At 45.5% G+C, this 27987-nt stretch overlaps 4 protein-coding genes across 6 annotated transcripts in view; 2 read left to right on the top strand and 2 right to left on the bottom strand.

Moving 5' to 3' along the window:
• The window catches only part of tprn (taperin), a 29845-nt gene extending 20160 nt beyond the window's left edge, over nt 1–9685 (bottom strand). The window contains exon 1 of the mRNA XM_030436418.1: nt 7284–9685. Coding sequence (XP_030292278.1) covers nt 7284–9473 — 2190 coding nt within the window. The 5' untranslated portion in view covers nt 9474–9685. The remainder of the gene's footprint in view (nt 1–7283) is intronic.
• Nucleotides 9686–11047: 1362 nt separating this feature from the next.
• Nucleotides 11048–13981, bottom strand: tmem203 (transmembrane protein 203). 2 transcript variants are annotated; one of them, XM_030436389.1, is made up of 2 exons: nt 13759–13981; nt 11048–13276 (listed from the first exon to the last, which is right to left on the bottom strand). In XM_030436389.1, the coding sequence occupies exon 2, from the start codon at nt 13008–13010 to the stop codon at nt 12594–12596; it is 417 nt and encodes a 138-aa protein (XP_030292249.1). In that variant the 5' UTR covers nt 13011–13276; nt 13759–13981; the 3' UTR covers nt 11048–12593. The 2 variants fall into 2 exon arrangements, with proteins under 2 accessions (XP_030292249.1, XP_030292250.1); XM_030436390.1 differs by having other exon boundaries at nt 11048–13272.
• Nucleotides 13982–14049: 68 nt separating this feature from the next.
• alad (aminolevulinate dehydratase) lies at nt 14050–20145 on the top strand. The gene is made up of 12 exons (XM_030436388.1): nt 14050–14193; nt 15017–15142; nt 15360–15410; nt 16757–16853; nt 17139–17274; nt 17406–17489; nt 17923–18011; nt 18664–18719; nt 18819–18906; nt 18997–19083; nt 19269–19398; nt 19564–20145. The coding sequence occupies exons 2-12, from the start codon at nt 15024–15026 to the stop codon at nt 19620–19622; spliced, it is 996 nt and encodes a 331-aa protein (XP_030292248.1). The 5' UTR covers nt 14050–14193; nt 15017–15023; the 3' UTR covers nt 19623–20145.
• Nucleotides 20146–23937: 3792 nt separating this feature from the next.
• The window catches only part of npr2 (natriuretic peptide receptor 2), a 67030-nt gene continuing 62980 nt past the window's right edge, over nt 23938–27987 (top strand). Inside the window, exon 1 of one of the 2 annotated variants that reach the window (XM_030436092.1) lies at nt 23938–24966. In XM_030436092.1, coding sequence (XP_030291952.1) covers nt 24270–24966 — 697 coding nt within the window. In that variant the 5' untranslated portion in view covers nt 23938–24269. The remainder of the gene's footprint in view (nt 24967–27987) is intronic. The other variant, XM_030436093.1, reaches the window with a different exon arrangement.

The raw sequence follows: 27987 nt of genomic DNA, 5'->3' as shown, positions 1-27987 counted from the left end.
TGAGCGAGTGTGTGTGAGTGCGCGTGTGTTTGCAAGTGCGTGTCTACGTCCCGCAGCCACAAAGCCCTCGGAACAAAATGACAAGCTTGTTAAAGAGGAAACCATATTTGCACCGCCAGTGATCTCAATAATAAAAAAGGGAACCAGCACCTCTCTTACGTGGCCGACAGCGAGGGACAGCGTCAGCTTGGGTTTTTTTTTTTATTTGATGTTGCTGCCTGGTGGAATTGTGAGTCAAGGACACCTTCGTCTAAATGCCAAGTCTAGCGAAGACTCCCGTCCTTCGCTTAAAAGTTTCTTCCTCGTCAGACGACAGCTACACATCGAAGCTGTGGTCTACCCTGACAACAAAAAGCTTTTATGCAGTAATAAGATATTTCAGAGGCAGGAAAAGGGCACCGAGTGATGCAGCAGCTCAGTGCATCACCGCAGGAAGTGAGGTTAGAGACGCATAAGGTTGTTTCCAAGCCTCTGAAGCCAACACTCTATTGTATAAAGTCCATGCAGCTTTGGTGACAGTCGTGCTTTCACTTCAGCTGGGATCACATGTTCCTCTGAAGGCAGAGCAAACTGCCTTACCACCTTATATACCGTTTATAACTCCTTTCCTAATCTACATGGGACAAAGCCCGTTTCCTGGAAGGTTTAACTACTCAGATTATAAAACCTTCTACTGGCAATTATAAATAAATAAAGATAAATCATCATAAGGAAACAAATCAAGAAGGAAATAAACTTTAACTTTAAACCTAACTTTAGATCCACTGCAGAGTAGTTTGATTAGAAATTTACAATGTTTCAACGCTTTAAAAACTGGATCCAAAGCTGCACATTCAGATTCTTACATTACCCACGGATAAAATCACAATGACAATGTTTAACGAGAATGAGGTTGAGTCTTACTGCTCTCTTTGGCTTCGTTTTCGGCAAAAAAAGCTCTGATGCGCTCACTGTTAACTTCCTGCTGCTCAGCACGCAATGTCCGACAGACAAAAAAAGTTGGAGGAGACCAAAACAGGAGTTTGCCGGAGAGTGAATAATACGCTCACATTGGTCTGCACCTCAGAACACTACTCCAAATTAATGCTAATGTTGTCTGAGTTAATAAGAAACTGTTTGACAACATATTAGCCGTAACAAAATTATATGCCGATAATAACTCCAATTATAGACATCATAAAACTTTGCCAGGTGCAATGTTTCATAATGTTAAAGAGCAATTGAGTGACTTGTACAACTCTTCTGGTTCGTCCGCCATGTTTGTTTCCACTGAAGTCACGTTTGACCACGCGAGATTTAGAATATTGTGCGTGAAGAACCTGATACTCTGCTGAAGAATCGGTTAGTGTGTGGTGTGCACTACGGAGAACACTACACACTATAAGATCAGCAGAGAGAGATCTCGTGCGATCTGTCTTTTGTTATCATCAAGTGTGTGGTCTCCTAATCTGTGAAGATTTGAAAAATCCTGTAGCGTGTACCCGCCATTAGTGGCTGACACACACACACACACTATTGAGCTCTTTGCAAATTTCCAGTCCAAACTCTCCACATCATCCAGAGTTGTTTTCTGTTTGCACATGTCTTGATTGGAGGGCATCGCCCAGGTCAGTTTAAATGTCGCTGGTTGGGACTTGACCGAAAAAGAACGGGTTTTTATTATAGTGCAAAAAGTGAGTGTACATATAATTTTCTAACTCAAAAAGACGGATTTAGTGTTAAGCTGCTGACACAGCAAAACATTCTCACAAGTCTACTCGTCTTCCAAAAAGCGACTATTTCGGAAATACTACTCAATTTCAGCTCACTCTGAAGCATTTGCCCCGTCACTTCACCTCAGCCTCAGTGAAGAGAAGGAGCACTCAGGATAGTGGGCGGCCGACTGGTATTTTGAATTTAGCTTTTTCCAAAGCAAGGGGGTAGTGCGGCGTGTTTTCAGGAAGTGTAAGGGAGGAGGGATGGGGAATGTCTGCCGGGTGGTAAATAATTAAACACAATGGACTTTCACACCTGTAGCACAGGCGCACAATGTAAATGTAGGAGTGTGCCCTTTCATTGGCCTTCCTGTGTTACTGAGAGCTTTAAACCGTTTGGCTATTTTTAACCTGCTGTATGCATGACATTTGACTACAAAAAGCAAAAGCAAAAGCAAAAAAAAAAAAAAAACAAAACGTAATGTTGTCTAAACACAGATGTAGATAATCCACAGAGGTGGAGTGATGTATACCAAGCTGCAAAAACACGGTTTATCATGGGGGAGCAGTACATTTATTGGTGCATGGCATCAAGTACTGCTTATGCATAGTGCTATAGTGAGTACTGTTGTTTTTACCATCCATTTCAAATTTAGGTTGCTTCCACACCTGCAGTTCTGTTCACTTAGCCTACAAGGGGGGGAAAAGAATATCGAAATGATCAATTGCTGCCTTTTGGTCCTGGAGTGTCTCATATTCACGCTGAATTATAAATAACAAAACGGTAACGTTGAAGTCATATGAGTTGTCAGCTAACTCAATCACTGGACAGATTGGTTGGACACTGCATCATTAATGCCCTCTGTGCACCCACAACCGTTGGCCTCCAGTGACTTTTATTGAGCTGTATTTATCTTCTCTGGTGGCGCCAAGATCTCAAAAATAAGCACCAAGTGATCATGTGCAATATTAGTCCAGACTGCAGCTCCAGTCACTTTCTGATGCATTAGGGAAACTGCCCGCACCCACAGGCTGATGCGCCATGTGTTACCATGGTTACCAAAAGATCTTGCAGAAGTGTTTATACAGACGGCTCAGGTCAGCGAATGCCAACTATTTTTATCCACCACTCCCCTACAGCTCCATCGGATGGGTTCAGGTACCTACTGATAGATGAAACGCCTTTCATTAAACCGTTCGATAGAACGTGACTGCGTGAAAACACTGACTGTGATGCCTCTGTGGCTGCACACCATTCTTTATCCACTCTTATTTTCTCATGAGTGTGTGATCAGTACTCTGTATGTGCATCTCCCAACAGAGCTCGCTACTTAGGCAATTCCATCATCAGCACCAAAGACAACTTTCAGATATTAGATTTAGATTAGCTGGCCTGACGTAGCACTTTCCTGCCCCAGGGCAAGCGAGAGATTCTGATCACTGAGCCCTGCTGAGTTTGAATTCACATTACAACCACTTGGAGTGGAAGACGCCGGTTGTATAAACCACTTATCCATCACTTTCAGCTATTTTCTTATTATAGCTGCGAACAATCTGCACCAGAGTTTGACTCGCAGCTTTCGCGGCAGCCTAAACGAAGTTTGATCCGTACCACACAGGACAGTAGTGAAAACACCATTAAATCAATTAGTTCAAACACAGCCATGTGATAATTTAAGGCTTATATGACACCAACAGATTGGTATCCAACCAAATCTCAAGTCCCACCAGATGAACAGTCTTACAGCTGGGTAATTATCACTCTCAGTAACGAACACGCGACCCTCTTCTCCAGATCTCATCATTAGCTTTGCAGAACGGTCGTAATCCACATCAATATGCTGCAGCAGTTGAAAAATTAGTCATCTGAGCGGCTCCTCTGTGCACAAACACAAACACTGAAAATCCCAGGCGGGTAAGCGCATAAAATCTCTTCCTCCCTCTCTCCCTCTCTGGATGTTGTGCTGACAAACACACGGGCCCGTCTCCCTTTTCCCATAATAACCGGTCGTAGGGAGCAGAGAGACTTCAAAAACAAACCACCCCGCCCCCTCCAGTGTCTTACTGCCAGCTGTACCTCTCCTTGACAAAGAGTGGTGCGTCTACCACGAGGAAATATAAAAACAATCTGTCAATTTTGCCCGGGTTTAGCCAAGGGACCCCAGCCTCGATCACACGACAGATGAAAACTGAGTCAATCCTGGCCTGTTTATTTCGCTGGAAAGCCCGAGTCGGTTTTATGCAAATGCAAGAGTGATGTGGTAGAAGAAGCTGCACTTGACCTACATAGCTCTTCCACAATTCCTTCCCCAATAGAGAGGAGGAGATCATAGGAAGCTGGAAGCAAGGGGACAAGCCCTATTAACTATCAGCGCACGGGAATAAAGCAGTGCACTGTGGGTAGAGGGGGGGAAGAAAAAAAAAACAGCGGTGCTTGCCGAGCGATAAAGACGAGAGAACAGCGGAGATTGGGCTGGAAGCGATCCAGCATTCAGCACTCACGTTCAAAAATCTGAACATGCAAGCGAGAGAGCGCGGACGCAGTGAAATATTTGCGGAAAATCTAGAGGAAGAGTTGATGATCTGCTTCGGTCAAGTTCTCGAGTCCTGACGTGCATATGGAACATTCTTATTCAGCCAAGTTCCTCGTAAAAAAAAAAAAGAAAAAAAAAAATGGTTTGGGTTTGTTGGAAAAAGAGCGCTCAAAAAAAGCCCGATCCCAGACCAGAACGCTGAGCCGGGGCCATTCTCGGAGGCCGCCCTCACACAGAAGCGGCGCTGAACAAAAATTCCACACAAATTACACAGGCCGGGCCAAGCCTTGATGCTTTTGTAATTGCTTGTGCAGCCCTGCCCAGAAGAGAAAAGGAGAAAAAATCTGGGCCTTGATGATGACGAAGAGGAGCAGACAGACAACAAAAGGAGAAAGTGTTTTTGGTTTGGGAGCGACAGGGACAAAGGACAGGATGTGCTCATGTCTAATGGCCACGGTCACTGGTAGTGCACATGTGCGCACAATAAAAACACATGCATCACAACCAGTTCGGTTAGACAAACACAAGACGGCGGCCTGAACACCTGGCATTATAAAGTCGTGATCTGCAGGCAAGGGTCAGCCAGAGCCATAGAACTTTGTTTTGAATTCTAGTCAAGATCCCAAAAATATGACGCTGAATTAAAAAGGAAATGTGGAGAAAAATACTGCACAAGACTCAAATCTCTATCAGTGCTGATGCCGGGTCCCAGTATCAGAACAATACGTTTCTGACACCTTACTTTGTGGCATGTAAAAGAGGCATTTTTCTTTCTTTATTTAAAGGATATGTTCACACAAAAATGAAAATTCAGTCGTTATCTACTTACCGTCATGATGATGGAGAGTCATGTGAAGTTTCCTAGTCCACGCGATCCCAAACTGATAACTGATAAGCTTAGCAGCTATAGTGAATATTTCAGCTTCGTGTAAGCTCTAAATAATGCCTTTTCAATTTTGGGGTGTCTGGAGAGTTGAATTATGCCGGACATGCTGTATGGAGCCATTTCATTCAGTTGTTTACGGAGAATCCTGCAATGTTGTTTTGCTGTGAAGCTCCACAAATGTCTAGTAGACTACGAAAACTTCACCTGACTTCCATCGGCACTTGGGTGACGGGATAATGGGTGAAATTATCCTTTAACAAGAGAAGTCAAATGTCGATTAAACACAAGAACTTTGCCGACAAACAGTCCAAACAGGCGAAAAAAAATGATCAAACTCCCAATGCCCAGCCTCGCACAGAACAGATGTGATACAGTTTCAACCAAGTCCCTGCAGAGCCTGTGCCATTTCCTGGTCACTGTTTCCACTTGATAACATCGTGAGCAGCCTGATCTTCTTGCCATGCTGGTAAAAAGGTCGGTGGATTTACTTGGAGAGCGAAGGATTACAGTCGACCAGGTCGAGGAAACGGGACCGCGAGCCAGCGTCTGAGATGCTGACACACCGGCCTGGATTGAAAAGCTGCCAAAGGGCTAAAAACGTCGAGCATTAGAGGCAATGTGCCGCCTCGTAGATCACGAATGGGCAGGACTGTGATGCAACTGAATGCATCCTAAAACTGCGGTAATGCTTTTTCCACTTTGGCAGGTGGAGCACAGTGGACTAAGAGGAAGGTGGAGGGATGACTGGACCCCAAACCCAGGATGCTCCACACCCTGAGCTACTGAGCCACCGTGATGCTCCCTAATGTGTTATGTTAGGGGGAAAAAAAAATTCAAGCCACAGGCAGAAATCCTTGGCCGTCAAGAGCAACATAAACACCACCATGCTGAAAATTATTCTCCACACTCTGATCAAAAGCAGGATCTCAAAGCAGCCTGCAGTCACTCGCCAAATTAATTAGAAACCTTGTCTGATATTTAATTAATCCCTAATACAGATGAAACAGGAGCAATTTGCAGCGAGACCTTGGCCAAGCGAGCGCTAGTTATCTGATTATGATTATAGGATAAGTGTGATGCTCAAAACACAAACTTTGCTCTCATCTAATTATGATTAAGTACCCGGCCTGGGGATATCTCAGCTTTGAAGAAACCCACGGATGAATTCAAGCGTAAAAAAAAAAAAAAAGAACCAATGCGTGTGCTCCTCAGAGTTCCGGGACAGGTCGGAGCTGGCCCGAAATCCCTGAGCCAAATCCTGAGAACTGAATACAGCCTTGATGAGATTGTTCAGTCAATAGGCTTGGAGGACCACCTAACCCAGTAATGCGCTCTGTGACAAATAACATGCCTTTGTGGGACGGCAATCCGCAGGAAGAAAGCCCCGCGTGTCGCTCCGAGCGCCTGTGTAAACACCACGCTTTTAATCCGTCGGGCCTGAGAGCAGGTCGAGTGATGGGCGGTGGAGATTTACTGGAGCAGACACTTGCTCGCACGGCAACACGTGAAAATGACGGTGGGCGTGAAGCATGAGGCGGAAATGCTGCTCGAATCCCTGTAAAGCGGAGGTGACCGGTGCTCGGTGGCTTGGTTTAACATGTGTAAAGTGACAGAGGCACCGAGATCGAAGGGAGACAAAAACAGAGCCTTTCCCGTGTGACGAGTGGACACTAAATATAGAGCAGAGGAAACTTTAATGATCCCCTGGGAAGATTTGGCACATGTTGTGCATACGATTGGAAGCACAACAATATTCGCACTTGCTGCGTGCTGCAGCGTTGACATGTTTACTTTCACTGAGGAACGATAATCTAGCAATTAGGGCGGCAAACAACGATTATTTTCATTACTGATGAATCTGCCTCAGCGTTTCTAACGAACCGACTCATCAGCTCAAAAATTGATCACCAGGAACAACGCTGATTCTTTTCAAATGGCTTGTTGCGTCTGCTAGACAGTCTAAAACCCAAAGATGTTCAGTTAGCAGATGTGTAAAACAAAGAAACGCAACGTACATTCACATTTGAGAGGCTGACACCAGCTGTTTTCTGGGAATTTTGCTTGATAAATCATGAAATCTTTTCAGCACTGTGTCCCCTACACGCTCAGAGAACAATTGCTAAACCTGTCAACAGAGCAACAAAGTTTTGACTCAGCATTTGCTCTCACCTTCTTGCCCGTGGAGCCCGTCTTGGAGAGGCAGGACTTTGCGAGGGAAAGGTACCCACCGACGACCTCAATCTCCTCCACAGCGGGGTACCGCTTCTTCAGCAGGGAGCCCAGCTGAGCGTAAGGGGCCTGTGGGGGTGTGGACCCCGGTGGAGCAACACTTGAGGCTTCCTGCTGGGGTTCAGGTGAGCTTGGCTGCGCCTCGGCCTCCGACCTACGTTTAGGCACCACAGTGAAGGTGTTCCCCTTCCTCCTCTGCACCATGGGGCTGGGAGCAGGCACGCGCTGCGGGGGCTCCACTTCAATGTCGTCTATGTTTGTTACTGGCAGATGGTCCACGGGAGGTTGTTCTGGAGCCGGGGAGGGGTCGGAAGGGACAGGAGAGTCTGAGGAAACCGGGGAGAAGGAAGGCGAAGATGGGACAGCTGGAGAAGAGGGGGGTGATGCCAGGGCAGGTGGAGAGGAGGGAGCTGGGGTTAGAACAGGGGATGGGGACAAAGGTTCTGGAGGAGGATCTGGACTTGTGGCAACAGGAGATGGTTCAGGCTTGGATGGCCGTGCCGATGTCTTGATCTCCCTGTCCTCCTGTAGTTTTTCCTCAGTCCTCTTCGAGGGTGTCAGAGTGGGTGTAGGGGTGAGGGAGGTTGGCACTCCAGGCGTGGGCACCACTGCCGCTCTATGGGAGGGGGAAGACTTGATGGGGCTGGACGGTGTTGGGCTGCCTGTTGCAGATGAGGCAGCAGCATGGCGCTTGGGGATCACTGTGAAGGAGTTTCGGGACTGCAGGCGCAGGTTTGCGAGGGCCCGTGCCTGGGTGTCCTCATCAGGAATTCGGGCGAGGTCTGGCTTAGGGGAGGGACGGATCTCAAAGTCAGGTGAGGAGCGCGACACCTTGGAAGAGATGGAGCTCGAGGGGGGCTCGGCACGGGCACGAAGGGTCTCCGGAGAGCATGGCACCTTGGATTTGGGTGGCACCTCTGCGCCCTCCCAGTCTCTCTCCCTGGTGGGCTTGATTTGTCCCCTGTCTGGCTCATCTCTCGGGGTGGCAGCTGTGCCACGGCCTCCGCTGTCCTCAAACCTATGACGGAAGGAAGACACAGACTGAGGGACCCCAGCAGAGCGCTGGGGGCTGCCCAGCTCAGAGACAACAGGCTGGGGCTTTGGTCTGGAAGACGAGGGACTCTGGAAGACAGGAGACGGCGGCTGGCTGCTGACCGGGCTGTAGACCGGACTGCTGGCCAACGGGCCTGGCCTGGGCTTTGGCACCAGATCTGGCTGTGGCTTGGGCCAGAGTCTTGGCCTGCTGCTGGCACCACAATCCAGGTCCAGCAGGTTCTCTGTACTGTGGGACTTCTTCTGCAGCTTCCCATAGTTGCTGTCAAACTTCTGCAGCATCCGGCTGACCCTGCCTTGACCCTCACCTGTCTCATATGATGAGACGTCATGATCGGGGCGGCCCAGGGTGCTCAGGTTCTCCTCACTCTTGCTTAACGTGGTGTCATAAATGACCACCTCCTTGGCTCTTATCTCGGTAACAGCACTCCCTCTCCGGTCCAGGAGGTCGTTCAGAGAGCTATAACTACTGACACCGTTTTGCTGCCATTTCGACCCGCTTTTTAACCCTCCAGCTTCCGGAAAGTAATCCGGGTCCGATTCAATTATGATAATATTCTCTGCGCGGATAGTCCGTATGCCTGGTACGCTGCCATACAGCTCCAGGATGTGCTGGACCGGGCGAGCGGTGTTTTCTCGGTCCTGTCGCCTCCTCCTCTCCTTCTCCAGCTTGATGAACGGGTTCTCCTCCAGCGGGCCCAGGCTTTCCTGCAGCACCAGGCTCTCGGGTCTCTCGTCCTCCCTAGAAACCGTCCTCTCCGCGGCCATCGGCCGTGGCTCTTTGTTGTTGGAGAAGTGTTGGCTGGCCGTGGTGATGGTGTAGTTCCGCCCGGACCCGCCGCTCGCTCCGCTGTCACTCTTGGCTCCGCTGCTGCTGCCGTTCACATTTCCCGTCAGCTCGCCGTTAGCCCGCTGCGGGCCCGCACCGCCGGGACTCGTCTCCGCGGCACCGGCTCCTCCGGACCCGCCGCCCTTCGCTTTCCTCCTCTCCAGGATCTCTCGCTTCCAGGCCGGCATCCTCGGGCTCTCTTGCCCGGCCTCTTGGCGGAGGACGCGTACCTCTCCTCCGCCAGACATCGCGGAGGGTTGTTCAGGGGGGATGAAGAGGAGAGAGGCAGGCTGCGAGGCGGGTTTTGCCGCGGTCCGGTGCGGCTGTAAAACCTGTATCCGGCTCTGACTGTACCTGCAGCACGGATCACCGCACACTCACACACATCCTCACCGTCTCTTTTTTTTCCTCTCTCCTCTCCCTCTGCTTTCTCACTCTCTGGCACCCTCTTTCCACACAGCCCCTGAACGCGGCCCCGCCCCTCCGCAGCAGCACGAGCGGCTTCGGCTGTCTCATCCGCGTCTTGATTGGTCATTGTGTCTTGTGGACGCGCCCCCTCCTTTTCTGTAGCTCGCCGCACATTGACGCAGACCACTCCCGTTTCTATTGTTGACTGGCCAAGGAGTGCCTGTCGATCAAAATGTTGCGTTCAGGTTCCACTTGCCCCTCCCTCTTTGTTTTTAGTGACGATAGGATATACCTTTTATTGGGTGATTACACATAGATAAACGTAGTTATTTATTGTAATACTGCGTGTGCTCTGCCTCATTTAGTGTTTCTAAAATGTACTAATTACTTAATTACAACTCTAATCACGCTGTGACACTTGTTTTGAATGAACTAAATTATTGCTATTCCTTAAGAACTTAATGTATCTTTACTGCACCTCTGCAGCTCACTAAAGACTCTTTACTGAAGCACTAGTTTTGTTTAATGTATAGTTTTCCTTTCCAGAGAACCATTTAGTCTGTGCAGGGATACTGTAGCCCTGAGGTGTTTGTGTTCGGGTGTGATAAGTAGTGAATATCCAGTGGCTGCTGAAGCCTGACGACTGTTCATTCAGCACTTGCCGGTGATGCCACCTGTCGATAATCCGGCTGCGGTAAACAGATGAGCTGAGAAGGAGCCTACCGCACATGAATCAGCACTAAGTGGGGCTATTATTGGGAACTACCAGAGATTACTGTACCTCATCAAATATTTATCACCGAACCATAATTAAGAACAGCTAGGCTAAAGAGCACAGGGGAAGAAGGGCACGGCCAGATACATCAACATGCACCTTTTGTCTGCTCTTCAAAGTTGGCCATTGAAAGAAATGAAAGCACTGCTGGAGTCACCACCGCTGAGGACCAAAAGCTCTCATTCTCAGCAATATTCCCCTGAATTTAAGTGGTGACATGATTGTTTGTTGGTGTTTAAATCTGTAATACTGTGTAGACAAAACTTAAAATCCTACTGATTTAGGACTTAATCAATCACATAACATGTCTACATACAACAATAACGCTGGTTATCTTTGAAATAAGCTGTATACAAGAACAGGATATGCAGTACGAAGCATCACACGAAGGTCCTTAAACTGTTTTTAATTTTACTTATAGGAAGAAAGTGTGATTTGAGCACTGGTTGATGGTTTGCGTGCTGGCTACAACGTGCAAAAAACATAAATATTGGTCTGGTCCTTTATGTTGTGGCTCACCACGCCCATAGAAAAGGCCGCCGGCGCCCCCTTGTGGTTAGGGACACCAAGATCCAGCAACAGACCAGATATTTCTTCATCTCTACACACATTGACACAATTAAATATTCATTAAACGACTCTGATTAAATGTTGATGTTTTATTTACATGTATATACAGACAACAATGGTGCCATAGAAAGAACATAAATAAGGTTTGGTGAATTTCTTTCCAAAAATCAACATATACATATTACATAAAATGTCACATCAGGAATTACCTTAAAACGAGGCCTTAAATACATGCAGTACATACACATGGTATGATTCAACACAGATTTAGTACATTACGTATTGTACAACGAAACAGCAATATTCAGGGAAGACGTGTGCACACAATTGACTGCTTGTAGAGGTCGCATTCTGTTCTTCTACATTGGGGTGAGACTGTGAGCTGGCGACAAGTTTCAGAACCAGGTTCTTGTAGTTCAGGCTATTCTCACTGACGGAGCTGACTTTCCGGCTAACTTGAAACCTAACCAAATTGTAGTGTCCTCATATGGGAAACAAAGCAAAAAAGCTGCAGCAACTCTTTGAGCTGCGTTCCTCGTGACAGTTGCCCAATCATGTGCCCAGGGCACGACAGCCTTTTGGTTTCACCAGTTTATTAAACTTACGGTTTGTGTGCACATGTGCATTGAAACATTACTCTGGTATGCATTTCCCTCATGACTCACTGTCAACCATCGATTGCACAATGTGAAGGCACACCAAGTTCAATATATACATTAACTGCTCTGACCCTTTTACTCTTTGTATTCCTGATAGTATTAAAAAACTTGCTGAAGGGTCGCTGTAGCAACAGATACCAATAAGTTTACACTTCATGGCCAAAAGTATGTGGTCACTCAGTTAATCTCCTATATGACTGTTTCCTACTTCAAAAACACTGGTGTTGCTATGAGAGACTCCACTCTTCTAGTTTCAGACTTCCCACCAGACTTTGCTTTGGAACTTTGTTGTCGGACTAACTTCTTATTTCCCTTTATTGGAAATAAGGAGTAAAAATGACCCCAGGCCAAATTAATAAAAATGCTCATCAACAGGGGTGTCCAAATACTTTGAGGATGTACTTGTATTTTAGTGTTTGGCCCACACAGAGTGAACCTAATTTGTAGAAATTTGATGTGGAGCTCAAGTATGTGTGTGTGTGAAGGACTGTGTAAAAGGAGGCATGACAACAGGAGGGGCCTATCAAGAAAAGGTGAATAACTTACAAATAAATGCACATACTGTGGACCAAACTTTGTAGAGAGACATACATACAATTTAACCACATCAGTAAGGTTGTGTGCATTTGAATGCATTGGCGCATAAATGCCTGCTCGTATCTCGTTGCAGCTATTGCAAATTCATGCTTGTTGTTGAAACACTGCATTAGAACTCAAGAGAGCAGTGGCAATTTGTGTTTCTGAAGCTATTAGAAACACAAATGATACAACCCTGGATTGTGGTGAGATCTGAACATGTGCACTAAAAGCTCTCAATTGCTGGCAGTGCCAAAAGTGGCAATAAGCCAAAAGAAAAATTACACCATGGTTATGCTTTAAATCTCTAGTGGCAGATGAAGATTGCTCTGTTCCTATGTTGCCTCTGATGTGAAAGCACAACCACTGACTGCTTCTCCTTAGTTGACCCGGCATGCCCGTATCATCAGCAGCTGCAGTAGAATGAACAGCGGCGAGACAATGAGGCCAAACCACAGGTCTCTGGCTTGCTCCTGCTCTGCCAGCTTCTGGCACAGCAACACCTCGCACACCAGCTTCAGGCTGAGCACAGTCAGCACCCAGAGGAGCCGCAGCACTGCAAGGCGCTTCTCATTCTCCTGGTAAAGACGGATGGACACGATGGCTGTGAAGTAGGTGCTGAGGCCATCAGCAGCAAACAGGGGGACAAACACCAGCCACCAGCTCAGCGTGGGGGTGAACATGTCAGCTCGCAGAGCAACCAGCATGCTGAAGACCAGCAAAGCTAGTAGATGGAGGAAGAGTTCGAAGGTGGCAAAGCCCAGCCACTGGACCAGTTCCCTCAGGGAGAACAGCATAGCTGAGGACAGCAGGGTCTTCAACCAGGGACGGACTGACTGAGGACGGCCGAGTCACGCACTGGGCAGCCCTGGTAAGGGGTCAAAGTACTCCAGAGTGATGTCGGCAGTGAGAAGTCACTGACTGTGCCTGGGCAGGAATGGCAAGGTACTGCAGAGATGACCCACTTCACTCTTGGCTACATCTTCAAAAACACTCTGAGAAGGATGGTCGGGGAGGTGACTGCAGGAAGTGCTCCCAGTCTCAGCCTCTCTGGAAAGCCTTCCTTACATATGACAAAGAAAACAGAATATTAGAAAAGAAGATAATATGTTTATCATCTGACAGAGCTAATGAGGAAAACACACACACACACACAAACACAGAGAGAGAGAGACACTTTCTAGAACTTCAATAAGACAGGGCCCAAACTACGTCTCACTAAAGGAGGAAACAGCTGAACAGTGAAGGCAGGCAGTGATTCAAGTAATCTATCTTCATCGTTTTATCACTCTGTCGCTTCAATATTTAGCCTAATTAGCCCCAGTAAGATACCAAATGAAACTGGTAGACTGACAAACAGTACAATATTAGCGTTATGGGTTAAAACGAGCAATAATTGCACCGATGATACAGACTCTAACGTTAGCCGAGATCCTTTCACTACATTGCAAGCTAACCAAAGGGATGATACAGCACAACTAACTACCACGACGCGCATACAGGCATATACAAAATGTATTTCACAGCGACCAGACTTTACTGTACCTTAATAACTGTAAGGCATTTTCTTCTCCATCTAGCTGGAAGAGACACTGTTAGTACACAGAGCTAAAAACCCATTAGCATCGTAGCTTCGGCTTTTTTTCCTCTCGCTCTCTGTGAAATATCGCGAGAAAACGGATTGTACGGTGGCCGGCAGGCTTGTGTAATCGGCAAATTCTAATCCCTTTGTTTTGCATTATTTCCACATCGAATCAGAATTGTGTCATCTGTGTTTGAAAAGGGTAAAAGTAATATTTCTGTTTTTTCGTGGTTTCTTTATATAGCTCCGACTTAATGTAAACAAGACTCCAGTCAGTAGGTGGCGGAAGTGCGCCGCCATGTCGCCCGCGCTAACCGTCGGTCAAACACAAAGAAGAAACAACTGTCTTGCGTGAGAGACTGGACGTGTGGTGAAGTCGGTAACTCCAAGAGTCACAGGTAAGCACACTAGCCTTATTCATTATGTATGCAGTTTATTTCATGTCCAGCCTGTAGGCTGACATATGTATGGCATTAGTTGCAGGCTCGAACTGTCTACATTCATTACATAGCATGAGGGTTCTTTTCCCAGCCAAGGTGACAAAAAGACATGCTGTACTCCACAGTAATAGCCTGGTCTGCACACGGACTGTGTTAAATAACAGAAAACGCTCATATGCCTGTAAAAAGCGACGGCATTGGTTAGTAGTAGTGTGTTTCAAGCTATGCCAAGTTAAATCTCACAACTCCGTATATCAGAAATGGCTTGCCATCTTAAAGTTGCAGGTTGGCTTTGAAGTTACTGCTGTTACTTCGTCGCTCACATCCGAGGTCAGACTCCTTTTGGAATGATATATATTGCAGCCAGGGTGAGATCAGATCATGTGTCTTGTACGTCTTTTTGTTTTAAATGTCGCTGGTGTCTGCGTGTTTTGATTATGACCTGCCGATGGAAATGACTCAGCTGCAATGACTCTGACTTTTGGTAAAGTACAGCCAAAGACAGTATTTATTCAGGATATTGTTCACGGTGATGTGACAGAATTATTAGGCCTTCAGTCATCCATGAAATAATCAAGCTGATCAAAAGAATGTGTTCCCTTGAAAGCTGGAGCAGTAGTATTTGAAAATGTGCAGCCTGCTTTCTCTGCAGTGAGGCTCCTGTTTGGAGAAGCAGCATCACGCATGCCTGCTCAGTTTGAACGGTGACTGAGCTGAGATGAAGCAGAGGAATGGGAGAGCTGTATTTTTCCCTGATTCCCTAGTGGTGTCTCTGTCTCAGGGTAAAGATGCAGACACCAGCGGAGTCGATCCTCCACAGCGGCTATTTCCACCCTACGCTTCGATACTGGCAGACCTGCATCGCCGATTTAAGACCTGACAATCTCATCTACCCCATCTTCATCACGTAAATTAACCCTCTCTGTTTCTTACAAATGTGTCCAAAAATGAATTGCATCAAAGGAAAAAAAAGTGTACAGGAGTTTGACTGACATAGATCAGTCGTCATCAGTAATCAGATAACTAGTGACTATGTTTTTGCCATGAGAAGTGGAGTACAGTACAATATTTCAAGCTTAAATCAACGTCTCAATCTTGGTTCGCTGTCTCTCTCTCTCATACAGAGACAGTGCAGATGCAGTGGAGCCCATCGGCAGCCTGCCAGGACAGGCAAGGTAAGAGTCACAGCAATTAGTCTTGTCATATCCATCCCATAACTTCAAGCAGTCGGGTTCAAATGTTTACAACAACACCACACCACCTGTTTTAATGAGCAATTTACAGAACTTGTTTCTACGGAGCCCCTAAAGGGACATGGGGTGAAAAAATAAAATAAAACGTTTCTCGTGCGCACAAGATACTTTCTGGTGCGCACGAGAAACGTTTTATTTTATTTTTTCACCCCATGTCCCTTTGGGGGAAATGGGGGGAAAAAAAAAAAAAAAAAAACTTTTCTCGGTCTCATGAGAAAAGTTTCTTGTGCTCACGAGATACTTTTCTCGTGAGCACGAGAAAAGTTTTGTTTTTTTGTTTTTGTGTTTTTTTGTTTTTATGAAAAAATAAAATAAAACGTTTCTCGTGCGCACAAAATACTTTCTCGTGCGCACCAGAAAGTATCTTGTGCGCACAAGAAAGTATCTCTTGCGCACAAGATACTTTGTCGTGCGCACCAGAAAGTACCTTGTGCGCACGAGAAACGTTTTACTTTATTTTTTCACCCCATGTCCCTTTAGGGGCTCCGTATGTTTCTGCTCACGAGGAGAACAAATGACTCATTGCACTGTGCACTCGATAATTATTCGATTAGTTGATCGAAAGAAAAAGAAACGCAAACTTTTTCGATAATCAATTTATCCTCTAAGTCAGTTTTCAAGTAAAAATGTTAAACTTCTGCTAGTGCCCGCTTTTTAGATGTGAGGATTTACTACATGTCTTTGTTTGTGATTTAAAAAGTCAAGCAATTTGAATACATCACTTTGGGCTCTGGGAGATTGTCATTAATAATTTCACAATTTTGTTACATTCTATAGATTCCCTGATTAATTGATTAAGAATGAGAATAATCAGCAGATTAATCAATTATACAAAATAACTGTTAGTTGCAGTCCTATGGGGATACTAAAGTGTTGATTTGAACAAAAATCACTTAACACACAGAGTGTCGCCCTGCAGCTGTGACCCCACTCAGGGTGTTGTCTTGAGATAAAAGCACTGAGGCAGGGTGGACCCAGAGCCAAACACCGGACCTGGACCCAGATAAGAAGGGAGTCCGTTAGACCTTTTATTCCCCACACAACAAAAGCAAATGCAAGCGTCTGAATTACAAGACAGGGGGACTGAAACACACTCAGTCTGTCAAATTTCTGTTTAAATTGTGATCATATACTTCAAATTACTTTTTTTTTTGATTAAATGGAAAAATAGGATAGGATCAAATTTCATAGCGCTTTCGTGCATTACCTGAAAGCATGAACGTATATTCTCGAGCTCTGTTCATATTTTATGTATTTCCATCCGTTAGGTACGGGGTGAACAAGCTGGAGGGCATGTTGCAGCCACTTGTGAAGAACGGCTTGAAATGTGTGCTGATTTTTGGTGTCCCTGCAAAAGTAGAGAAGGTACGTAAGACTAAAAGTGCGGGAAAAGACACATTTACCACTCCGAAACATTATTAGATTTGCCTTTTATTATTTCATGCATCTATATATCTAACAAGTCTTTCCGTCAGTCAGTTTCTCTGGCAAAAGGGCAAAATGTGCAGCTGTTTAATTCACCAAAAGTATGTGGGCTTTTGGTAATGGAGTGGGGGCCATTAAAGTGGCAGCTCTCTGAGCTTAAAGAAGCAGGTTTCCCAGGTTCACTCAGAACTCAAACACACAGTGATCTTTGTCTCTTCCCGTCAGGACGACAGGGGTTCAGGTGCCGACGCAGGCGACACGCCGGCTGTGCTGGCAGTGAAGAAGATCAGGTCTTTGTTCCCCGAGCTGCTGGTGGCGTGTGACGTCTGCTTGTGTCCCTACACATCACATGGACACTGTGGTCAGTGTTATCATAGACCATTTACTCTCTGTTCATTTCTCTTGGAGCGTCAGTAAAAGGACAGAAAAAAGCTTGCAGCACATGTTGGTGGTTTATATTACTAATATTTCCCTTTGTTATTCTTCTTGCAGGAATCCTGAATGATGACGGTACGCTGAACAATGACGCCAGCTGTCTGCGCTTGGGAGAGGTGGCGCTGGCCTACGCTCAAGCTGGTAAATCTTGTTTTTTTTTTAAAGGTTATTTCTATTTTGGAAAACACCCACGGCTCTTTGTTTTCATAGTGAGACGATCCCAGTGACTGTAACGATCTATTAAAGCTAGGAATGTATCAATCTTTTTTTTATGTGTTACATCTTTCAAAATGTATTATCACATATTGTCAATCACCCAAATCTGTTGGTAGAGAAGCTGACGTGTCTCCATGAAGAAACGTTTTGCCATTTTGTCTATATTAGGGTGTTTAACTTTATGGGGTGTTATATTCTACACTTACAAATTGATTCCTGTACTTTTAGAGCACATGTTTTTAATTTGACACATGTACTCCCAAGCTGTGTGTACAGTAGCTTTTTAAAGCTGGTTTTCAATATCCAATAACAACTGACGATACCCTGGTTGGGTCCCTTGTCACTTGTTGCTCTGCAGGCTGTCACATCATCGCTCCCTCTGATATGATGGATGGAAGAGTCAGGGCCATAAAACAAGCACTGATATCCAATGGTCTGGGAAACAAGGTAAGGGACTGAAAGTTCTTGTAGTTTAAGGAAAAAACTTCATACATTAAAAGCTCGCTTTATTCTACCTTCGGACGTAACTGATGTTGGTGCCACTCAGCCCATTGGCTCCTACTAGATGTAAGGCGTACATTTAAAAAAAACGCTTGTTATATACAGTTTGATTAAAAAAAGACTCATTCATTTCCTTAAACAGTGCTTTTAATGAACGTTACCAACAGCATTAACCAGTGCATTTGTCTGGGACTGATGTCGGCTGTTGATTAAACATCACATTTTGTGCTCCAGGGAGTTTTTCCAGCAGCATGAGGTGTGTGTGGGATTGAGTAACAATGAACTCCTGTGTGTGTGCGTGTGTGTGTGTGTGTGTGTGTGTGTGTGTGTGTGTGTGTGCGTGTGCGTGTGCGTGTGCGTTCACGGCAATGAAGGAACATGTCGCCGTGTGGCTCGCTGATGTGTTTTTAATAATTCTGGGACAACATTGAAGCTTTGTTGCGCCAATTCTAAGATAATACTTTCATTGTTGGTTTTGGTCTTTTCATGGGAGTGGATGACAATAAGAAAAAACCTACTGTTTCGCCAACAATATGAAAGTAATGAGATGTTTTTAAAAAAGTAGTTCCTCAGCATCTTTTCCCCTCACCTCCTGCAGGTTTCAGTGCTGAGCTACAGTGCAAAGTTTGCCTCTTGTTATTACGGTCCTTTCAGGTAAGTAAGCGCGTCGATCACCTGTTCGCAGATCAGTCAAACGGCCGTTTGAAGTGAGAATAAACTGAAGCTCCACGCCGTGTGTGTCTGTGTGTGCAGAGATGCTGCACAGTCCAAACCTGCGTTTGGGGACAGGCGCTGTTATCAGCTGCCTCCCGGAGCCAGAGGACTCGCCATTCGAGCTGTGGTGAGCTGATTTGTGTTTGTGTGTAAGTTTGGGTTATGGGTGGCTTGTTGCAGGAGCTGTAGGAGATCTCACTGTTGTTCTGTGCTGCAGGAGCGAGATGTGAAAGAAGGAGCTGATATGCTGATGGTGAAACCAGGTCTGCCGTATCTGGATATCGTGAGAGAAGTCAAGGACAAGGTCTGTGACTAAATCAGTTAAGGTCAATGAGGAACAAAGCTGCAGCAGTGCATTTTTGGAAAACATGCTCAGTGCAGAAAATCCCACAAGCATATTTCGCTAAAAGTTATTTTGAATTATTGTGTATTTTGTCTTTTGGTGTCTACGTAGTGATGCATCTATCTTTTCCTCACATCTCTCCACAGTTCCCTTCTCACCCCCTGGCGGTGTACAACGTGTCGGGGGAGTTTGCCATGATGTGGCACGGAGCGCAGGCTGGAGCCTTCGACCTGCGGGCCGCTGTGATGGAGGCCATGACCGCCTTCCGTCGAGCAGGTGAGAGGGGAGGAAGAGGAGGAGGTGGTGGAGGAGGAGGGGTTTAATGCTCAGGTCACCCGAACAGAGACCGTGGCCACAACTAAACTTTGTGCCTCTGGTTTGATATCTCTAGATGTAATCTGGCTTTGTGCTTAGAGTTTTTTTCCATTCTCTGTGATGCAGGTGCTGACATCATCATCACCTATTACACACCTCAGCTGCTCGGCTGGCTGAAGGAGTAAAGAAAGAAGATCTGAGGCCAAAGAGTGGACGGACCTAGAGACAGACCAACAGACAGACTCCTTTTAAAAAAAGTACACACCTGCTGTTGACTCAGTCGTGCTAACAAAAAATGCTTATGGAGATGAAATACATGAAAACAACCAATCTGTTGATATTTAGGTCTTTCTCTTGACTTTTTCTGTTCAGTAATTATTTTTATAGAGATTCCTGTTATAAAGTTATATTTCTGTTGAAGCTTTTTAAAGGGCTAACACGGGGCTGAACACCGAGAATGTAAAAAGCTGACAATCTTGTTGGTGTTTTTTCTAGCAGGGAATGTGTCCTGTGTGTCGTTGGGATCAGCATTAAATGAATTCAGTCATCTCTCCTCACTAACCTGATGATGTAATGTATATTTGTGTGAATCATGGCTACGTGGATTTCCGATGTATTGTGTGACTGCTGCCTCAGATTAAGCACTGTCATTCCCCAACACGCGCTTAACGATGAGAGGAAATAAAACCATTCATCCAGAGTGACAATGTTTTGTGTGTGTGTGTGTTATTTTAACTTGATGCATGTTGAGTAATGAGCCTCCACAGACCTCATTACCTACACACAGATTTCATGATGCTGTATTAAAAACCTTTTAGCACCTGTTATGTAACGTTACAGAGAGGAAGTTTAAAACTGGCTGGATCTCGTTTGGTGGGAGTTAAATGGATCTTAATACGCTTCTTGTTTAAGAATGCGAGCAATTTAGTTGAGACCCTGAAGTGAGATGGAAATTGAATCTCTTGTTAGATTCTCGTCTTTTATGAAGTGATGCAGAAAATTCACTTTTACTTCATTGACGATGACTTAAATCATGCTTTGGCCATATTTGTTTAATACTTAGACTACTGATCATATGTAAAAAAAAAAAAAAAGAATAAATAAATACACATTAAAATAAACTGACAGTGCTGCTTTAACACACCAGTATGTTATCATTTGTTGTATTTAGGTACATTTGCTTTGCCACTTCGTATAGACATACTGGAAATGTGAATTACTCTTCTCAGTACAGTATTTACTTATCTTAAGTGAGGCAAAATTAATCTTCCTTGTGCGTTTAGCATGTTTTTAGGATTAAAATGTTACATAAATCAGGAATGTTGAATGTTATATGAATGGACCCTGCCGCAAAATCCTTCACAATATAGATAGGAATAAAACTGGAAAGTGTGGAGTTTCACACAGTCATGGTTAAAAAAAAAAATAGGATAAACAAAAATATCATAAACTTGTAAAGAACGTGCATATCATGGCAGTCTTGAGTTCCAATGATTTCTAAAGCTCTCATTTTTCTGTGATGGAGTGAGAGGTATACTACTTTGTCGTCGTCTCCAAAAAAAAAAAAAAAAAAACATTCACAAAGTTTAGTTCAGTCATGAATTTAGTAAGTCTTCTGAAAATGTTCTACTGACGCAGCTTTTGAGAAAAAAAACTAGAGAGAACTTTAGCGAACACATATTAACAAAGATAAAGATACGTCTTGTACAATTCTATACATTATCAGTAAAATGATTCTGATTTACTATGTTTAAAATTTGAACATGGTGATAATGATGTTTGCATAAATATCATTAATTAACCTACGGATGTTTTCTTTCCACAAGTTTGATAGAATGATTCCTATGGAAGCAACATTGAAGGCAACACAATTTCAAAATTGTGCAGTGCATGAAAAAAAACAAACTGTTTCCAGTGTCTCCCCTTGAGCCCCTTTAGGTGTAATTGTATTAGTCAACATTTGTGTGATGTGATTTAGTAGAATAATCTCCTGCACATTACAGTCCACTAATAGTTAGTGCTCTTCAGTGTGTTTCTGGTGTCAGTAGTCTCGTGCTGAAACCTTAAAACAATAAAATAACTACATCGTTTCCATAGCAACAAGTGTGAGCTTCGTATTTATTTTGCCTGGGTTACTTTATTTATTTTCCTCTCCTGTATGCTGGGATGAACTCTGGATATAGTCTGAGTGAAATGAGTCATTGCTCAACTCAATGAGCTGGATGTGTTTGCAGTGTGGAGCCCTTGACTGCTGACACCTGACGCGCTCTTGAAAAGCTGTAAAACGATGAACCATTAACGTGCGATTCTGATTCAAGGTGCCGCTGCGTGGGCGAGAAGCGAATACATCCGGACAGGGAACATGGAACTCTACAATCGGCAGCATCCAGGAACACGGTGCTTCTGTTTTAATTGGCCGCGTGTCGTTACTGCGGGCTGTCTCCTCTCACATCTCTCTACAAGCGTCCTTTTCGTGGCGGGGATGAGCGCAGAGTTTCAGCTGAGTCACTTCCCCTTTCCATATTTATAATAGGTCAGGATGGTCGCGGTCAGATCGTCTGCAGCACTCTGGCCGTGACTGCATGTAAGCTGTGAAATTTTAAAAACTTCAATCTATTCCACCTGACAGCGGCAAAAAACAAAACAAAACAGATATTGTGTTTGGAGTGTGTTTCAGTAAGACATGTTGGTACTGATCCTGATGATGGTAGCTGTTTTATTGTAAGAGAGAAGCTATAAACTCACAATCTGTGTCATATCTTGCAAGTCTGGCAGCAGGTACACAGCCTGTAAAGGATCGAGAGATTCTGGTGCTGTGTCGGAGGATTGAAATAAGCTATGGCGTGACCGCGCTCCGTGCGTAAAAGCGCACGACACCTCTCAAACTGCGGCCTGCAGGTGAAGCAAAAGCAGCATCACTCACGCCCCATTTACCAAAGACGGCCTTAATCACATTAGAAGCTGCATGGACACGTGTATCTAAACTACATTACTGAATTGAAGGGGTATACAGAGTGAGAAGGACCGACCCAGTTCAGCGACAAATGGACTACAGAAAATCAATGTGACAGACGTAAACTCAGATAAGTCTGCAGCCCGTTACACTTGAAAAAGCTCAGACCAGATTTAATGAACAAGATTTTAAACAGAGTGGAAGGAAGTAAGAGGAAAAAGCAGAGAAAACTGCTGGGGGCTATTTTTGTTCCTCTTTAACTTTATCGACCTCTTAAACTCCAACAGTCTTAAAGGCAGTGCTCAAAAAAATAAAGTAAAACTCCGCAACGTGAGAGCAGCAAAACAGAACACAGACATAGAAATACTCAGCGAGAGATTAACACTGGAAACATCTACGCCGATGTATAAATTATTCTGCCAAAATCAACCGGAACTCCACATTCTTGTTTTTTTTTTAAATAAATCCTAGCTTCACCTGAAGTCAGCGGAGCGCACAGGTGGACCGCTGAGAGAGAACCGTGAACGTCTAAAGAACCTTTGAGAATTAATCTCACACTGAAAAAGAAAAAGTTCGCCTGATTCGATGTTCCATTTAACAAAACACCAAAAAAAATACAATAAGAATTATAAGATCATATCTCATCTTTTATCCTAAAATGTATTTGGGATGATAAAGGTCTTTGAGTGTGTTGTTAAGAGTTGTCTTTGGGACTTCTACACATCTATCCAGTATTAATCTGAATAAGGCGCACTATCAATAACACTGTTTGTTGGGACGAGGATTTAAAGTTCCCCTTGTGATAGAGCCTCACCCGAGGCCAAGCCGGCAGGAGGAGCTGTTCAGCCTATCAAATCAATCAATAAGTCTACAGACACGTGTTCGCCAGAGCAGCTGACACCCACAATCTGGTACAATAACCCAACCTGTTAATGAGTGGCACTTGTTATTTAAAAAAAACAACCAAAACATTAAAACAGGACAAATCTATTGAAGCTGCACGTACCTGGACACCTAAAATAATCCCAAACTGTTCAGCAGTAATTCTTCACTGGAGACTGCAGCGGACCTGCACTGTACTCTGCGCAGTGGCCTGCAGGAGGCGACTCACGGCCATGTTGAGCGGTTTATCCATACACTGCAAGAAATAGGCCTTTCCAAATATTTTAATTAACAGGTAACTCAGTCTGCCGCACTTTGCTTTTCGGTCAAACTGAATACTCAGACTTGATCAGCTCTTCCACACGTTGGCTTCTTGTTTTCTGTGCGTCATGCAGTCTCATCCGTGAGTGGGTTTTTTTTTTAGAGACGCACGTGTCAGTCAGGATTTAACGCGTTCATTTCAAGCAAGTCGAATAAACCAGATCTCTCTGAAAATTCTTATAAATATGATATCCTCCCAAATCATCCCAGTTCACCGGGAATCCACGATTATTTACGTGAGAAATCATCATTTTAAAGTCAATGGTCAACAGATTAATGGAGGTGGACTCTTCTTGCAGTGTGTGACGTGTGGGGGCCGAGCAGAGGGCTGCTCTGATTTAAGTTGCAGTCATCTGGATGGATGGCATCACTCTCCTGGAGACTATCAGCATGAGGAGCACGCTGCGCTGGAAAAGTCGCATGGGGAAGTAAATGAACTTTATTTGACGTGGATTTTACGCGGCGGGGACGCATGGCACAGCCGGGCTGGCACGACAGGATGATACCTTTACCGACTTTGTTTGACTTTTGAGAGCGAAGGAATCAGAGACCGGGGAAGACGGATACTTATGGTTTGGCGTCAGGGTGCCACAGCCGGCCGTGTCTCCTCTCCAAGCGGTGCGCTCTCCGTGCCCATACTTTCCTCTGTGGGACTTTCGAGCGGCTGGGACGCGCTATGGGATGCAGAAGCGCGCTGGGATGCTGCCTGCTCGCCGCGTTGTCCTGCTGCCTCCTCCCCGGCTGCAGAGGTAACATAACCGTGGCGGTGATGCTCCCTGACAACCACCACAAGTACCCGTGGGCTCTGCCGCGCGTCTTCCCCGCCATCCTCATGGCGCACGAGGACCTGCATGGTAAACACGGGCTGCTGCGCGGGCGTTACATGAACATCCTGAACTACAGCACCGAGGACCCCATCGCAGGGTCGTGCGCCGAGAGCAGGGCGCAGGTGGTGGCCGTGGACGCCAAGCTTTACATCCGGCCGGACGCTTTCTTCGGACCCGGGTGCGTGTACCCGCTCGCCTCCGTGGGGCGTTTCGCGTCCCACTGGAAACTCCCGTTGATCACCGCCGGTGGACCCGCGTACGGCTTCGACAAGCGCGACGAATACCGGACCATCGTGCGCAGCGGGCCGTCCACCACCAAGCTGGGGGACTTCGCCAACGTCCTGCACACGCACTTCAACTGGACGTCCCGGGCCGTGGTGATCTTCCACGACCTGCGGCAGGACGACCGGCCGCACTACTTTCTGTCGGAGGGGATCTTCCTGAACCTGAAGGGAGAGATGAACATCACGGTGGAGGCCCAGCCGTACGAGGACGACTACAAGTACTACAAGGATCTGATCACTTTCATGAAGGAGCACGGGAGAAGTAAGTTGACGCAGAGGGGGAGGTGTGATTTTTAAAGTTTTACTCTTTGGCTCATGAAACTCTCCTGCAAAGGCGCAAATTCAGGCCCTGATAAATCTGTCAACACGTTTGATTGTGTTTCTCATCAACATTTAAAAAAAACATCTTTTTTTTTTTTTTTTAATGCAACTGCCTTTGAAGTTCAGTGACATTATCTCGAAACAGAGCAGATCACCAGCTGGCTCCTATAAAGATAATGTCAGTGAGCGGAGGAGGAAATTCCCTCTAACTGGATGATCTGCATGAGAAGCAGTTACGCACAATTGTCTCAGAACCTGCGGGCAGATCTCTATCACCTCTCTCAGTGCGAAAAAACAAAACAAAAAAAGAACCACAAGGGAGGACAGAATTTAATTTAAGAAATAAATGTGAGAGTAATGCGAGGTGTTTTACAGCATGTTGCAATGGGAGATTCCTGTCTTCTTCAATGAGGTCACCGTGAAGCTTCCCTCACAGCAGCAGCAGGCGCAAACAGAGGTGGAGCGGAGAAGGTGCAGGGAGAAGCCTGTTTATTCCGGAGTTATTACAGAGGAATGTTTAGGCTGTGGGCAGTCTGCTGCTGCTGCTGCTGCGGCTGCTGTTGGTGGTGGTGGTTTATTGCCTTGCGGAGGACCACCACCCGCGTTTGTTAAAGAGAGAGAGAGAGAGAAACAGAGAGGTTAAGATCAAATGGGCGCCCTCTCGGCCAACACATGGCTCCTGTGTGTGGTTCCCTCTGTGCGCTCTCGCCGCTGCTGTTCATTCACTAGTAACGAGAGCCCGAAATGAGTTCAGTCTGTGCAAAAGTCACGCTGGGAAGCCTAACTTTGGTCATTTTTTTTTTGGGGGGGGGGGGGGTAAAATGATGCGCAAGTGTCCTGGCTTTTAATACTCCCACTCGGCGGACGCGTCAGGCGGCTGCGAGAACAGTGCGGCGAAGAGTGATGACGGCAGTGGGGAATAACATGTACAGCTACTTAAAAGTAATTGGTTAACAGAACTCATTGTATTAAGTAATTTGTCAGGCTCCAAAACGGTGCTTTGCTTTTGAAAATGAAAACACAACAGCTGTTTGTATGCGCCGAGGCGCGCAGCACACATCAGAGCGGCGGGTGGATCACTCGTCACTCGTGCTCGCCTCAACTTTAATTATCTGGAAACATGGCGAGGCTGTCTCAATGATTACTGCTGTTGTGAAAACTCAATTGTGTGTGTGTGACTGAGAGTTTGGATTGTGGCTCGTGCGTGCTCGCAGCTGCACGCGCGCGCGCGTGTGTGTGTGTGTGTGTGTGTGTGTGAGGAGACACAGAGGCGAACTGAGAATACCAAAGATGAAGTGTGAAGTGAGTGTCTGATATGACATATTCCTTTAGCCCCTTCCGCTTGGCTTCAACAATGGTGAAAAATTAATCCATCAATGTAATTAGTCACAGGAGCAACTTGAGGGTTTCCAGGTATCCTTTTTATATCAGAGTGAAATGTTAATCCTTTAAAGGCCCTGCGTGTAGGATGTGGAGGGCTTCAGGGCAGAAAAAGAATATTTATATGTTTTCATTAGTGTATAATCACCTGAAACTGAGAATCGGTGTGTTTTCATTACCTCAGAATGAGTCTTTTATATCTACAGAGGGAGCTGGCAGGGATATTATGTTACATCTGGACCCAGCCTTGGAGATGGAGCCCCGTTCATTCCTATGATTGCTGCTTGTTGGTGTTTTGCAGTCAAAAAAGCTCGACTTCCCAGCTATGAGGATACACGGATCTTCCTGGTTCTGCGCCCCTTATCTGTTTCCCACGAGAGACTTCCATGTCCCAGCCCCCGCAAAATGACCCTTTTCACTGTCAGAATGTGTGCTATTCAGTCCAATGCATTTATACGCACTATTAAATCATTTTATCCCAGTTCAAGTTAGCCCGGCGGTAAACGGGAAGTCAGCCGGCTCTGTCGTCGTAAGTCTCTAGTGTCCCACGCTCTATGAGCCCCACAGTGTGGAAACTATGCAGAAGACAGTTGATCATGCCCCACTGAGAGGCTTTTATAGAAATGAATGTGACTTTGCCTCCATGACGTGTCCAGGTATAATTATAACGTCCCTGCTGGGAGCTGGTCCTCTTTGTTTCCTTGCATTTTTGAAGTGATGACCGAGGGTGACACGAGGGATGTTCAGTTGGTTGAAGTCTGCAACCTCAACGCTAGATGTAACCAAATTCTCCACACCAGACCTCCGAGATGGCAGTTTGTGAAACACAATTATTTGTTTCCTTTCCTGGAGTCAGATGAGAATATCGACATCAGTCTCATGCCTGTGCGTTAAGTCCGGAGCCGGAATCAGGAGGCGATTAGCTTAGCTTAGCATAAAGACTCAAAGCAGGGGTAAACAGCGAATCCCATCCCAGCGCTGTCTGCATTGCACGCTCTTGAGATTTGTGTCTTGTGTGATATTTCCTTTAGTCTGAGAGACTTTCCTCAGTCTGGCAAACCAAAAAGTTGCTCTTGTATAATGACTTGTGATGGACATATTCGACCATAAAGCCATTAATTACACCTCAGTCCTCTTTCTAAAGAGCACTTACTACAAGTTCTTTTCCATGTTCCTAAATGCTTGGAACATACATTTTTTTTCAGAAATGGAACATTTACATCAATCCAAGGAGTAGAAGGAGTAGTACCGCAATGGAAATAACATGTATTTCTCCCACTTCTGTCTGAAAATCCTGCAGAGTGAAGATAAGAATCAATAACCTAAAAAACAACACAACTATCTCCAGTTCTGTGGATTTTCTCCGCGGTTATAGGTGTGAGGTGTGAAGTGTTCCAGAAATAATAATATGAATGTTTCTGTGTACTAGCGCTTGTATGAGTTGCTCCGGAGGGTAAATCCAAATGACGTGTTTTGCCCTTCAGTTTAGAGAACGCGTTGGCTCCCCTACAGGTTTCGATAGTTCTCTGAAACGCTTTACATCCTGCTTGAAAGTCACTGTGTCAGTATGCCATGCAAGCAC

This window comes from Sparus aurata, chromosome 12 (assembly GCF_900880675.1).
Source record: "Sparus aurata chromosome 12, fSpaAur1.1, whole genome shotgun sequence".
Taxonomy (NCBI): domain Eukaryota; kingdom Metazoa; phylum Chordata; class Actinopteri; order Spariformes; family Sparidae; genus Sparus; species Sparus aurata.
The sequence above is the reverse complement of the archived record's forward strand: the minus strand, read 5'-3'. Positions and strand labels throughout refer to the sequence as shown.

Bases quoted from the DNA above. Each gene is read 5' to 3' on its own strand.
- tmem203 (XM_030436389.1), bottom strand. From the start codon at position 13,010: ATGCTGTTCTCCCTGAGGGAACTGGTCCAGTGGCTGGGCTTTGCCACC.
- alad (XM_030436388.1), top strand. From the start codon at position 15,024: ATGCAGACACCAGCGGAGTCGATCCTCCACAGCGGCTATTTCCACCCT. The intron at 18,907-18,996 runs GTGAGCTGATTT...TCTGTGCTGCAG, and splicing joins GACTCGCCATTCGAGCTGTG to GAGCGAGATGTGAAAGAAGG. The intron at 19,399-19,563 runs GTGAGAGGGGAG...TCTGTGATGCAG, and splicing joins GACCGCCTTCCGTCGAGCAG to GTGCTGACATCATCATCACC.